The sequence below is a fragment of the Myiozetetes cayanensis genome, unplaced genomic scaffold (assembly GCF_022539395.1).
Source record: "Myiozetetes cayanensis isolate MyiCay16 unplaced genomic scaffold, myiCay2020 scf2-11, whole genome shotgun sequence".
Lineage (NCBI taxonomy): Eukaryota > Metazoa > Chordata > Aves > Passeriformes > Tyrannidae > Myiozetetes > Myiozetetes cayanensis.
Genome location: NW_026087411.1, coordinates 57,873,594 through 57,887,874, shown reverse-complemented (window position 1 = coordinate 57,887,874; position 14,281 = coordinate 57,873,594). Strand labels below are relative to the sequence as shown.

The 14,281-nt window shown below is 36.2% G+C and overlaps 1 protein-coding gene across 2 annotated transcripts in view; it reads right to left on the bottom strand.

The window, feature by feature from the left end:
• The window catches only part of HBS1L (HBS1 like translational GTPase), a 59,333-nt gene that overhangs the window by 22,964 nt on the left and 22,088 nt on the right, over window positions 1–14,281 (bottom strand). For both annotated transcript variants that reach the window (XM_050316823.1, XM_050316824.1), the window contains one exon: window positions 2,855–2,963. In XM_050316823.1, coding sequence (XP_050172780.1) covers window positions 2,855–2,963 — 109 coding nt within the window. The remainder of the gene's footprint in view (window positions 1–2,854; window positions 2,964–14,281) is intronic.

Below are 14,281 nucleotides of genomic sequence, written 5' to 3'. Positions count from 1 at the left end.
AGGTTCTAGTGCCTTGGCAGAGCCTCCACAGTGGCCTATAGGACAAAGAAAAAGGGGACCATCACAGACGCCTTGAAGAAGAGGTCTTTAGACATGCAGGTAACTTTACTATTTAAAATGTGTCTAAATGCTGAATGTATATCCAATTTCTACAGTAAAAAGGTTTTGTTTTGATTAGTATTTCAGCAGTACCACTGAATAAGTGAGGTGAATTAAAAAACTTCTTTACAATCATATAATGGCCAGTCTTCACGAGTGAAGATCCGGGGAAGGTCTTTACACCTTCCAGCCTGCGCATTGGATTTTTTAGATGAGACACAGTGTGCACGGAACTGAGCCCACCCTTTAATCCTAAGGTTCATCTGCCGGGGCCAAGCGAGCTTGGACGGTGGCAGTGAGGTCCTTAGGACGTAGGTGGGTTGCCTTTAAGGGCTAACGAGCTCCACCTGCCCGGGAGTGGCCCTGACCGGGAATCGAACCTGTGTCTCAGCGGTGATAGTGCCGCGCCTTTACCACTAGACCACCAGGGGCTCCTTACAATCATAGAATGACAGAATAATTTGGTTTGGAAGGGGTCTTTAAAGGTCATCTAGTCCAAGCCCCCTGCACTGAACAGGGACATTTTCAACTAGATCAAGTTGCTCAGTGCCTGGTCCAGTATGAATTTGAATGTTTCCGAGTCACACATCCACCACCTCTTCGGGCAACCTGTTCCAGCACTTTAACACCCTCATTGTAAAATCCTTAATTATCTAATCTAAACCGATCCTCCTTTAGTTTAAAGCCATTCCCCTTGTCCTACCTCAACAGGCCCTCCTAAAGTCTGTCCCCATCTTTTAGACCCCCTTCAGGTACTGAAAGGCTGCAATAATGTCACCCTGAAGCCTTCTCTTCTACAGGTTGAACAAACCCATCTCTTTCAGCCTGTCTTGATAGGAGAGGTGCTCCATCCCTCTAATCTAATAAGAGGTGGTCCTCTTCTGGGCCCGCTTCAACAGCTCCATGTCTTTCCTGGGCTGAAAACCCCAGAGCTGGATGCAGTACTCCAGGTGGGGGTCTCACAACAGCAATATTAAGGATTTATCTAAAGGATTTACCCACAGGTCCTAAAGGTTTAATTCTTCTCTGTCACAAAAAATAGTATTCTACTAAACTGGAAGCAAGTATGATACAAACTATTTTAGAGGTCCTGAAGAGAAGCTGAGTGACTGAGAAGCATGCTGGAGCCAATCATCTTTCCTCAGAGACCAAGTCATTACTAGCTTATCCATGAATTACTTCAGTCTATAGGTAAGGAAGCATTCTTCTTATCTCCTCCTTCCCTGTGGAGCATGCACATGTGCTTAATAAGCACCAGAGACACAAAATTCTACATTTGCTCTTTTTTATAAACCAACATTTTATATAGTCATTATTATAGCTAAAAAAAAAAAATAATCACTACTAAAGACTAGCTGGAAGATCTTTTCACTCACTTAATATTCCTTTCTTTTTATAAACTTTTATTCAAATTAATTTACTGAAGTCCCCATGAAAAACTCCAACTTCCAAGAAGTTTAGTAAGAACACATGAGATGAAGGTGCCATGAAATTAATAGGAATTTCATTATCAAGTCCAGCTGTCAAACCCAGAGCACTGATTAGTAGACAGCAAGGGGGAAAAATATTCTCTCTTTAATATACTGCAAAGCTCAAACAGTATAGAAAGATTTTGATGTCCCAGAAATTTTTCATTTGGAGCTTATTCCTTCTAAGGAGCTGAATGAAAATGATGTCTTTTAGCAGTGACATTTAGCAGCACAAAGGGAATAACGACAGCATTTTCACACCTTACATTAAGTGTAGATGAAACTGCTTGCTTTCCACTCAGTTATCAAACATGCACAATATAAAAATATAAAGACCATGCTGCCCTCTTACTCTAAAAAATGCTTTCCAGATCAGAACTACAAACACTGTGGGATGAGGCTGGGATGTTGGCACTTACATTTGAGAATTTTTTGACCCCAGGAGGAACTACAGAATTTCTTGCCACAGACTGGGTGGTTAGACTGGGTTCAAAAACAGAATAATGACACCAAAGTAAGGAACCATTCTTAATAGAAACAGACTAAACCAAAAACTAAATAAAAATTGTGGGGAGCCACAGAACGCTACACATGATGATATTTCATGGACTGTATTCCCAACACACACACCCTGTCCTTATATATTTCTTTAACTATTCACTGCTGGCTACTGTTGTAGATCCAGATGTCTGTCTTCATGCTCTCACGAGACATCCTCCCCGACAGTTCCAACTCAGGATAAAATTAGAACTACTGCTCAACCACTCTGATTTAGCTATAGCACAAGTAGGACCGATTGCTACAACAGTTGTACCCTGGACACCTGTTAAAGTTAATAAAAGCTGCAGAGGAAGGCATAGTTTAGCCATAAGTGATTGTTTTCCCCAGTAACTATTCTTAAATGTACAACTTCCTTTGAAGAACAAGCAATTACAGTTAAGATTTATTGATTTCATAATTCCACTTAGAGAACTAAATTTAAAATAAACGAGCCCCAAGAAAGTTCAGTATTCTATGAAGCGGATGTTTAAATAATCTGACTACCTGATATCTCTATGCACTATTCATAGTGAAAGGATTTGTTAAACTCAAAACGTGAGGTACCATCTTCTGAAAGTAATTCTGAGTCAAACAAGAAGCTGAGATGGTTAGTTCCAGAGAGTGACACTAAAACTGCTGTGAAAATAGAAAAAAAAAAAAAAAAAAAAAGAAGAAAACTTGCTACAGGTGCATCAGTCTGAAAGAAGAGTTGCTGATGTACCTTGATGTACGAGGGCTTGGCTTACCATGGAACTTCAAATCCCATAGATTGTTTCTTTCCAGACACTGTCATTTTGGTAATTTTTGGCACAATTTCAGATTCCATTCTGGCTGACTCGGAATCCCTCGTTTTCCCTAGTAATAGACAAAAAGTAAGTTTGACCTTAAGGTTGTGACTAACAGGTGTTAATAAGTAAGTCAAACAACTCACATTACTTCTCTCCAACCCAAAGATACCAGTCTTTCATTATCAACTCTCACATTTCAGTGTCTTACTTACATATATCACATAATTATTCAAAATTATCTACAGTTATATCCATTGTGAAAATCTCATCTCTATCTCTAGGGATTCACATAACACCTACACCATTCAAGAGCTTTACCTGCAGCAGTTCTGCAGGGTGCCAGAAGCATTTCATGCAACATGAGGATGAAAAAATACTTTGCAGTTGCTCACTAGATGATTAGGTTAATTTTTATTTATAGTTTTTCTTTTGCCTTAACATTGTTAAGCCTCAAGGCTATTGCAAAACAAAAAAATATGTCTATCTCAGCTATGTGTGGGCTACAAGACCTTCCCTGAAACCTAGAAACAGACTTGTCTTGTACTAAATTACACTGAAGAAACCAAGCAATACTCCAAAGCTAGGTAATTTATAAGTTATTTAGAAATAATTACAAGAATTGAGTAACTTAATTACTTTAAAGGTATTAACTTTTACCATAACTTAAATGAAAACACAATTACAGTAAGGTTCATTCTTAATTTTATGAAACTACAGTTTCACAACTAATAGCACTACAGTGCCATTAGTTTCTTATCAAGCTGTAAAAAAAACAATAAATTATTTACTCTGTAAAGGAGTTGTTTATGTAAAAGAAGTAAACTAGGTCTTTTCTTTCCACAATTCCCTCTTTAGTATTAGGATCCCTTCCCCTTCAAGGAAAAAGACTTTCAGATTTCAGTGTGAGCGCCAGCAGCTGCACCTTGTCTGAAGGATGTTACACACATGAGAAAGCAAAACAATAACCTGAATTCAGAAGCAAGTTTTAAACAAGTTTCAACTACAGATGTATCTGAGAACTAGGAAGATGCCACTACTCTTCCAGTAGTAGACCAGTTCAGATACTCAAGAACCAAGTGAATATCAAGTTACTTTTGATACTATATTTTAAGATATACTATATTAGGATGAACTGCTCAGAGTTATTTGGTCCTACTCAGTTAGGTACTGCATTCTTAAAGTATGACAGCTACACCTTTAAACCACAAAATCATACTGGTTTGCAGGTTACATAGAAAGTTGCGGTCAAAGTTGCTGGAGATTTCAGGTAAGGAAACAGAATACCACAGACATGTCTACAACACCAAACCAAAAAAGATCTTGTGCAACTTTTCAAAACAATCACACTACAGATGGAGAAGACATTTTTATTTATCTGATGACTTGGTCTTCATCTGCCTCATTTCTCTTATCTGCTGATATTTATATGCCATCTGTAGATCTCTGAAAGAAGTAATTATGTGTTTTATTAACAGGTCCATACAAATTACACTATAAATAAGGAACAAGAGAAATAAAGGCAACAGCACAAAGCACAACTTACAAGAATCACAAATTATGTAACTGACAAACAAATATAAATATTCAGAATACAAAATTTTCACTGGACAGGGACTGCTAGTTAAGCACAAAGATTTTGTTTCATCTTCAAGCTGCTAAACAGTTCACCTACGGCATTTTTTTAATAAGTAGTTAAACACTTCAGTTACAGTAAAAATTACATTACTCTTGTTGCCAATTTGGTATGGTTTTTTCCCACTTCAATTCTAACAATTTTCAAGCAAATTACTTTCAACTAACAGGTATACATGAAAGCTTTACTTTTCATTTGAAAGTTGAATTACAGTTACTTCTCAAAAAATACCATGTTTGAGATCTGGCTTGCAAGAAAATAATGATTACAAAAAACACAACTAAACTGAAATGAGATCAGTTAAAAGAAACCAAAATAACAATTCATATTATATTACCTCAAAATAACCTGTAATCTGTTGATCCAAATACCAAAAGTTTTACAAAATAATCAATTTCAAAATTAAGCTTCACTCTGTACAAATAATGTCGGAGTGTTTGATACTGACTCAAAGCTAAATTGTACATGGAGACAAAATACATTCTACTAATGGAGTATTTGACATAGAAAATAAATTTAAAACTATAATTTAGGAAACACTACAAGTTGAAAGAAGATACAAAACTAAAGTTAAAAAGAGTAAGAGAAAGTAAAATAATTGTCCATTGACACTGACAATATGGGTGGGTGTTTTATTTAGTTTTATAAGTAACAATAGCAATGGTAATTAATCAAGTAATTAAATACTAAAGCATAGGTGGAATGAGGAAACAGACTGGGATCATACAAAGACAAACCAAACCATAATAAGATAATCCTACAATGGACATTCAAACAGATGCAAAGACAAAGCAAGAATTATTAGCAACACTGCTGATATAAGCGTCAAATACAATTTTCTGACTTAGATGATTTTATAACCAAGCACAGTAAAATCAAGCAGCACATTAGAGATAACAACCAAGTCTGTATTTTATGCACTACAGGCGCCATTAAAGATTAGTAATTACAGGCTTCATTACAAAGGACAGGAGGCTGAGAAAGGAATATATTTTACTATCTAATCTATAGGGAACCGGAGAAAACTGTATGATAAATTCTTATCTGCTTTAGCAGGCAAAGCAAAAGCCATTCGGCACTTAACAGACTGCATGCAAATCCTTAAACTGCACCTAGGAACTAAAAGGAAGTCAATGCACAAAGCTGATATAATTCTTAAAACACTTCTTAATCAACAAGTAGGGTATCCTATGGCAAGTGAAGTGCACTACAAGCCTAGAAAAAGTGTAGACGGAGTAATCCCAATCTGATTAGCACAAGAGCAACTCTGAGGAAAATTAACCTTTGAAGGGAAAGGATAACATGGGTTAAACTTTTGCCAAGAAGGACTTTATGAAGTCCTTCATACCTACTGCCATTTGGACATTCTCAAACACATACCTAAGTAATTCAATGGCAATACATTACGTAAATCAAAAGTACACATAAAATTAAAACAAAGACAGATACATCTTCATAAACTCCAAAAGAAGCCCCAGTGCCTCCTTGGTACATTTCATTACTCTAGTATTGCAAAAAGTAAATATATGTGTAGACCCCACAAGTAAATGCATGGAATGACCACTGGTGTCAAATTGCAGAGCAAGAGACTTAACTGAGGAGGATACACCATAAAAACCCTGGCAATTCCCTAACTTAACATTATGAAAATTTAAAAAGTTTCCTTTCATGAAAACACATTGGATATATTTATAAATTATAGAAATGTAAAAACTTAAAGGCTTGTCAGCATAATAGTTCTCACAATTCAGAATGTTTAAAACCCCAAACTTCTAGCCTATTTCAAGCAAAGCAGCTTTCAGACAGGTATTTGATATTTAGCTGCACTGACATCAGAGTACCTAGACTAAAGCGTACTGCAGCTACAAGTTAAACACTATTACAAAACAAAATATACACTGATGAACTTTGCCTCAGTTTTAAATTAGGAAAAGCCTAACATCAAAAGGAACAGACAAGACCTGCAATGCCATTACTCCAATACAACTGGAGTGCAGTACCTTAACAAAGTTCTCTTCTCTTTATTATTTTTCTCTTTGCTTTTACCTCTCCTGTGACTGCCAGCTGGGTCTTCTGACTTAATAGCCTTTTGACTTAGTCAAAAAGTATTACTAATGCCACTTGCTGTATCTTCAAAATTATTAAAAGTACAACCCTGAAATCTGATGGCATAATAAAGTATCTGCAGACTGATAAACAGGACACAGACACATGCAGGAAGGAAGTAAATTTTTAAAGACTGTCTCTATGTTTAAGAGTCTCCCTGGATGTTCAAGTCCTAAGAGTAAAGTATCTAGATATAGTCAGCCATCTTCCTTTATTGTAAGCAACTACTTTTGGATTTCTTTTGTAAAGTCAGTCATGAGGAGTACCTGTAAAAAATCTATACAAACAAACCAAAAATTATTATGGCTACTTTATCAAACATAACAGGTTTGATACATTTTTTTTTTCAGTTTTGTGCATATATATACTTAACATTGGAAGTAACTGGAAGATAAAAATTGATCTTTTCTCTAATTCTGTTGGAGGTACGGAAGGTTTCAGTACCTGAAAGAGTTGTCTGATGGTCTAGTCTGTTTCCATGTAGTTTAAAGATGAATAAGCCACTCTCTCAAGAAAGACATGTTGATACCAGATGAAACATGGATATTAGCATATCCCTGGAGAAATGCATGCTAACACTGGGTATTTAAATCCACGCTGGTTTTGTTCAGATGACTATACCTTTCCACAACAGAATCAAAATGCCACAGTTTTCAATTCCTATACACAGAGGCTTCTGCTCCCAACTTGTCTTCCCTTCATCAAATTGTAAATTGGCACTGAAACTTGAAATTCAGCTCTGCTGCACAGAGAAGCCTGTTTCTGCTAACATGAATCAGAATTTTTCATGTGCCTGAATTCAGCTTGAAAAGCAAGGACGAATGTCAACAAGTCAGGTATGTCTCAAGTCCCTGCTTTTTCAGATGGCACTCCCATTTAAATAAATCCATGCCTACTCATAAAACAACTACTAATGGTGTATCAGCAATGGCAAAGGATCAAACCTTCAAAGGAATTATGTTCTAATTAGCTGTGGCCAGATGGCAGTTAGTTTCTCTTTAGAGTCTGAAGTCCCTTACATGCTTTTGACATTTTTACTTGGTTTATGTTGTTCTTCTGTTCTCAAAAGTGGCATGCATACCTGAAGGCATATTTTGAATGGAGCTGAGGATCCTAGATTCTATTGACTCTGAATAGACAGAATCAACTTACTTAAGCAGGTTCTCCTAATGCTGTCTAAACCAGCACTGCATTGAAAAAAAAATACATGCAATACCATGCTTTCTAATCTAGAAGATATGGTTTGCATCCCTTCCTCTGCTACAGACTTTCTATATAACCACAAGCAAGCCACTTAACACCTCTGTCTACTGATTATAAAGCAACAGCCACCAACTGCATAAAACAGACAGTGCACTTGTTTTGTACTGGTTTTGTGCACCATGTCATGAGTTTGTTCCAAGTATGTTTAATGAGTCACTGTTTAAAAAAAAAATATTTTTTGCATGCAGTACTGGCAGTCCAACTACTGAGTGGAACAACAGAAGACACAGTTCTGTCTGAAAAGCAGAGTTAATAACTGAGGTGCCTCACAAGATCACACTTCCCTTCCTATATGCTGCAGTATTATTTTAAACTAATTTTAAGGCCCTACAATTGTGAAAATATTTCAAATATGAACTCACATGAGTGAGTCAACCAGATGTAGATGCCTGCCTGATAACACACAATTTCACACTCAGAAGCATGTATCACCTGTTTGCCTACATACATCGGGGTTCATATTAACATCTAATACATCCATCATACAACATAATCCACCTGAAAAATTTCAAACTGTCATAAAACTCATAAGTTTCTAGCCTTTAATTAAAACCTTTAATATGCCTTAAAAACAGTAGAATTTATTTTTTTCTCTTTAAATTTCACAGCACATAGGAAAAAAATAACATAAGGAAATACTGAAATTTGTCCAATTAGAGAGATATGCTACTGAAAAGAATTTATTTTGGTTTTATAATTCAAATGAATTATTTGACACTCATGAATTCTACAAATTATACAAAATAAAGTGGCAACTTGCAGTTTAGTTAAGTTTGCACTGGTATGCAGCACACTGGATCATCAGTGGCAGCGGTACTGGGTATTAGTATTATCATCACATCACAGTGCCAAGAATATCAGAAGTCCAGGACTCTCAACTATGTACTACCAGTACATAAGAGACTATGGAACTTAGAACATTCCAGATTTTCTAAATTTACAGTTTGCTAATGTTTAAAACATTCTGCCTGCACATAACTTGTTGTACATCATCCCTGTAGACCATCAATTAAATTTCTTTGGATGTAACAGCAGAGACAAAGTCTGCTGCATGTGTGAGAACTTCAACATAGAGAATTCCTTCCATATGTAACCTTTAGTATTTAAAATATACTGGTTCAAAATATCTATTTTTAGGAAAATGTATGACATTATACTACTATGAACCACAATATACAAATGGATGCAACTGAATATCCACAGACCTTATGAAAATAATGCAACAGTCCAAAATAACAGAAAAGGCAACTTGCTAAGTCACCCCCCAGTGATGAGCCACAACCATTATAAAGATACTACTGAAAACAATTCTCCAAACAAGAACACTGAACTTTTTCTTTTTAAAAGAAAGGTTATTTCCTAATAGAAACCACAGTCAGGGGCTTTCCAGGTACCTTTGTCCTGTTGTTATAACTATTACCTTCTCTGCAAAGTTTCAGATGATGAATATGACTTTTTTTTTTCCACGAAACTGGGAGTAGGCATTTTCACTGAAAAATGTTGAAAAAAAATAAATGTCTACTTGCACCTAACTAAAAGAATTTTTTGTTTTGCTCCTAAGATTTGATACAGCAGGAGGGAAGAAGGACGCTGCAGGCTCTTGAGTGGTGACACTCCTGAGTATCTCCATCATGAGCCAGTTTCCTGTGACCCACAACACAACAACAGCACCAACTTGTTACCCCAAGACGGAAGTTCCAGAAACAGTTCGCTTCACTACATGCAGCTGCAACAACTGGATGTGTGGTAGGCACAGTCAGAAGGGCCTGGCAGCCTCGCCTGTTATACCCAGCTTGCACTTCTCACTTCTCTGACTTTACTTTCAATGCTTGCAACTTTCAGCAAGTTGAAATCTCTAGTCCAAACATTAATTTGCTCAAGTGAGGTTCCTGCCTGGAGCCTTATTATCCTTCCAGACAGGGAGAACAAGGAAACTGGAAGACAAAAGAGAGCAAATTTTCAAAAATGTCACCTAAAGAAAGTATTATTTGCATAAATGAAATCCTTCAAGTGATCTTTCTACATTCTGAAAACGCACTCCATTTGGCCTTAGATAAGTTTGCACATGCTCTTATAGTTTGAAAGTCTAAATCCCAGAAGTACTTCATCAACATTCAATGTGTAGCTGCTGTGACTAATTTTGTCACAACTGGACACAACTGCATCACCTGAGTGAAAATTCTGCCACTCATGTGGTCTCCATAGTTTCCTACCCCATCAGCAAACTGGAGGTGTAAATTTGCCTTGGATAAATCACAAAAATAAACAAAACTGGGGAGCAAGAGAAGAAAAACAACCATATGGTGAGCACTGGCAAACAGCAAGAGACGCAGATTAGCAAGGACACACAAGGACTACACGAATGAAAATCAATAAAGCAGAGAAGTTGAAATGAGAGCTATCATGAAAATAATAATTAAAAAAAAAGACAATATTAGTGAACAACCTAACCTGGGAAAAAAAAGCATGTAAAGACAGAGGGAAAGTAAGAGGTCATATACTCAGTGACAAATTACATGCAGAGCTAACCATGAACAAAGGAAGCAAAAGAGGATCGGAACTGAAAGTGAATGCAAATTATGAGTGGAAAAGAGTAAACATGGAAAATAATAATGGCCAATGACTGGAAAATAGGTAGGAAATTGGGAATGGTTAGATAAGGAGTTTAAAATTACAAAGTAAAGAAAATGGAATTGCAATAAAAAAATTGGAATGATATGATGAAATATTGTGTTTAGGACACAAACAGGAATTCAACAAAAAAAAATTGAACATGACTTATTAAGTTGTAGGGTAAGGAGGACACGGGTACTGACATTAGATCAGGCTGAAGTGGACGGAGTGGAATGTGTTATAACAAGGCAACACATTTTCTTCCTGCCTGAAACAATATTTCTGGAGCTTCACCACGTCTCTTGCCATCAATACTACATCCCCAGCTGAAGCCAAATGATACAGAATACAGCACTCAGTTACTGCTCTGTGCTCTTGGTCTTACCTGAAACAAACCCCTTCCTATAGGCATTTTCTGGCCATTAGGACTTATTCAAATTACACAGAGTCAAACCTGCAAGTAGCACAAAATTAATTTCACCTATCAAAAGCTATTTTTTTCTGTAACTCCTTACTGCAATCATTCCATTGCATGGTGTACATGTAATTTAGAATACCTAGTGCTGCCACAGAAACTCAGTGTCTCATAGGACAGTGTATATATATAATATAAATTTTTATATAAAAAGATTTTGCTGATCCCTGTTGCAATTGTGAGCCTTCAGTGTTTTCATGACTTAAACTTGTATGTCTCAATATTTGTATGCTTAATAGGACATGTATGTCTTTATGAAATTACGTTTAAGCAATACATGTCAATAAAGGGATGCACAGACCAGTTCTGCATGTAGACCATTGGTAGGGTCTTTCCAGAAACAGAGATAATTGGTCTGGTTTACATTCACAGTTAATCTATTAGAGGAAAAAAAGGCACTGTCACTATAGTAGAACTCTCAAGATTTCCAGTTTCACTAAACCACCACCTCCCATGTAAAAGATCGGAGACCTGCAGTACAGAAAGACGGACTGGAGAGGTGGTGACTGTTTTCTTCTAGAGATTACCCAAACATCAGCTGTCTCCTTCTGATGTTTCTAATACGTAAATGCTTAGAGGTCCAATAGGAATTCACAACAATCAAAACAGTGACTTTCTCATCCAACAAGTTTTTCAAAAATGTCCACGTGGTATTTCCCACGCTACTGCTAATAGTTAAATGGACTAAAATCCAGTCCCTCACACAACTGTAACTCAGCACAACTCATCCTGTAACTACTGAAACCTTATTGTGGGAGGCGTATTGCTTTGCACTCTAGCAAGGCCAACAATACCCCATCTAAATCCATAACTGAAGGTAAAACCTCCTGTAAAAATTTAATTACACTTCTGCAGTTGTTCTGTTACAGCACCTTTACTCTCCCCCACATAAACAACCATAAGTCGTTGGTGGTGTTTTCTAACTCAACGATTTTTCTTAAATGACTGTAAATTCTCTTTCACTGAGATTTAGAAAAAGCTCGGTCTGATATTTCTGAAGTGCAACTTCCTTCCATAAATGGTCACGTAAAGAGCAGAGTCAGCACAACGGGCAGGATAACCCTAAAAAGATATCCCCTTAATTAAACAGAAAACAGAGTCCATGCAAATTACCAGAATTTCTGTTAAAAACTTGGCCCAAAATGAGTATGTAAAACTGAAAGTACAATATGTACATTCTATTACAATTATATCGAATTTCCAAAAATACCAGACAGCAATTTCAGGCTGAATTCTTAACTAATGCTATAATGCCAGAGGATGGTGCTATTTGCCTGCCCATCATCCAAGTAATTCAGAAACAACATCATGCCCTTTACATATTAACAGTATCTATGCAATTATATTCCTATTGACTGCATTGAGGAGTGCAAGGCATTGTACAGGCTTTCCTGATCCAGAACTTCTATTTATGCACCAAAATTACATCAGTATGAAACAGAAGTTTAAATATAAGAACTGTGAACATGAAAAACATACCAAACTGATAGAAAAATATGTATTTATTAATCACACATGATTAAGAATGTTGAAGCTACAAATATTTTTTGCATTTTTAAGTTCCATAAAAGTGTATTTTGCAAAATTTTAGTGTAGTGAGAACTTGTAGGTAAGACTAGCTAAAACTTTATTTTATTCGAATTTAGGTTCTCTGAATTCTCAACCCTCCCACTCTGCTGGTGACATTACAATCATACTAGATTATTATTAGGCCAGAGAGCTGACATATCTGCAGGATAATTAATCAGTTTTTGTCTTAAAATCCAGTCAAATTTGAAAGTCTCCGCTTATCCACTTTTTTTGGTTCCCTGCAAAGCTAGTCCTGTATAAGAAAAGTAGATCTACTCAATGGCCTTCCATGACTTCAGGGGCATTTCAGTGGAAATTGCAATGCCACAGCATAAGCCACATTTCAGAGTGGAAGATTTGTGGCTTCAGAGCACCAAAAACCTAATCATATATCGAAAATTTATCAGCTGTTGAAAACAAAAACAAAAAAAGAAGGTCCAGTAGTACAGCAGCTACTAATAATATCAGATATACACAAACACCCCTTACTGTAAATTGAATTCATGAGTACAAGGGAGAAACTCACTAACTGAATTGACTTTTGCATTTCTGCTTGCAAGGTTATGGTAATTAAATAGCAAATCTTCAGAGATGTCCCCTTTTAGTTTGTGGGGTTTTCCCTTAAAAACACAAAAAAATAGATGTACTCTACTTGCATATTTTACAAAAAGTCAAATTTTGCCAAATACTCCCATTTTGAAAGCCTTACCTATAATGAAGATGAAAGGAAATGACAGTATTTATTAGAATTTCATTAAAGGTAAAAACGGTAGGAGTGGTGGTATGGGACTGCTAACAGAAACGGAACCAGAAAGATGGAAATGCATGATGTGGAATAGTTCATATTTCAAGGGGTTTTACTCTGGTTGTTATAAAACTGACTTCTTGATCATCCTTGCCATGCTCACCATCTCCTACTCAACAAGTTAGGGCACTTCTCTGGGATCTGGTAAAACTAAGTACAAAGTCCTCACTATAACTGACAGAAATTGCGGATGATATGTATATGATTCACACCACAGTAAATGTTCAAACTCTTGTGATTTTTTGAGTGCTTTTTTTTTCTTTGCACTTAGACAAGCCACAACCTTCCAATTAAAAAGCACTTCACTATAGACTACTAATCAGCTTTGGGTGTGAGCCTCAGTTCAAAATCAACTATCTTTGTGTTCAGTATTTGCTCATATACAGAACTCAAAGATCTAGCAGGCGTTTTTGCTATAAATACTTCAATGCCAGTTAAATTCTACAGTCCACAGCCACAGTGGAGATTGGAACTCAAAACGCATCACTTCAGGACATTGCGCTGCTTTCATTAAGACAGAAAACTGCTACTGAAGAAAAAGATACTAAGGTACAAAGATGAATAAAGCTACAGAACTTTTTCTTCTGAAACTTAAAAAGACTCTAAATATTCATAGTTTAAAGGTAACATACCAAAGAGTATTATAACTCTCCATATTGAAAACTACAATTACATAAATGAACACACACAAAAAAACATTGCTGACAAAAAAACCACTCTCTAATATGGTGCCAACAAGTGTGCTATATCAAATCCCAAAATAAAAATCATTAAAAGATATTATTTTGACGAAATAAATTAGACACAGTCATTTCCCAAAACATTACAGAACAATGTTTCGTGTTTGTGTTTCTTGAACTTGAGTAATTTTAATAAATTGAGGAAACTGACAAGGAAAAAGACCATTAACCAGAATGGAAA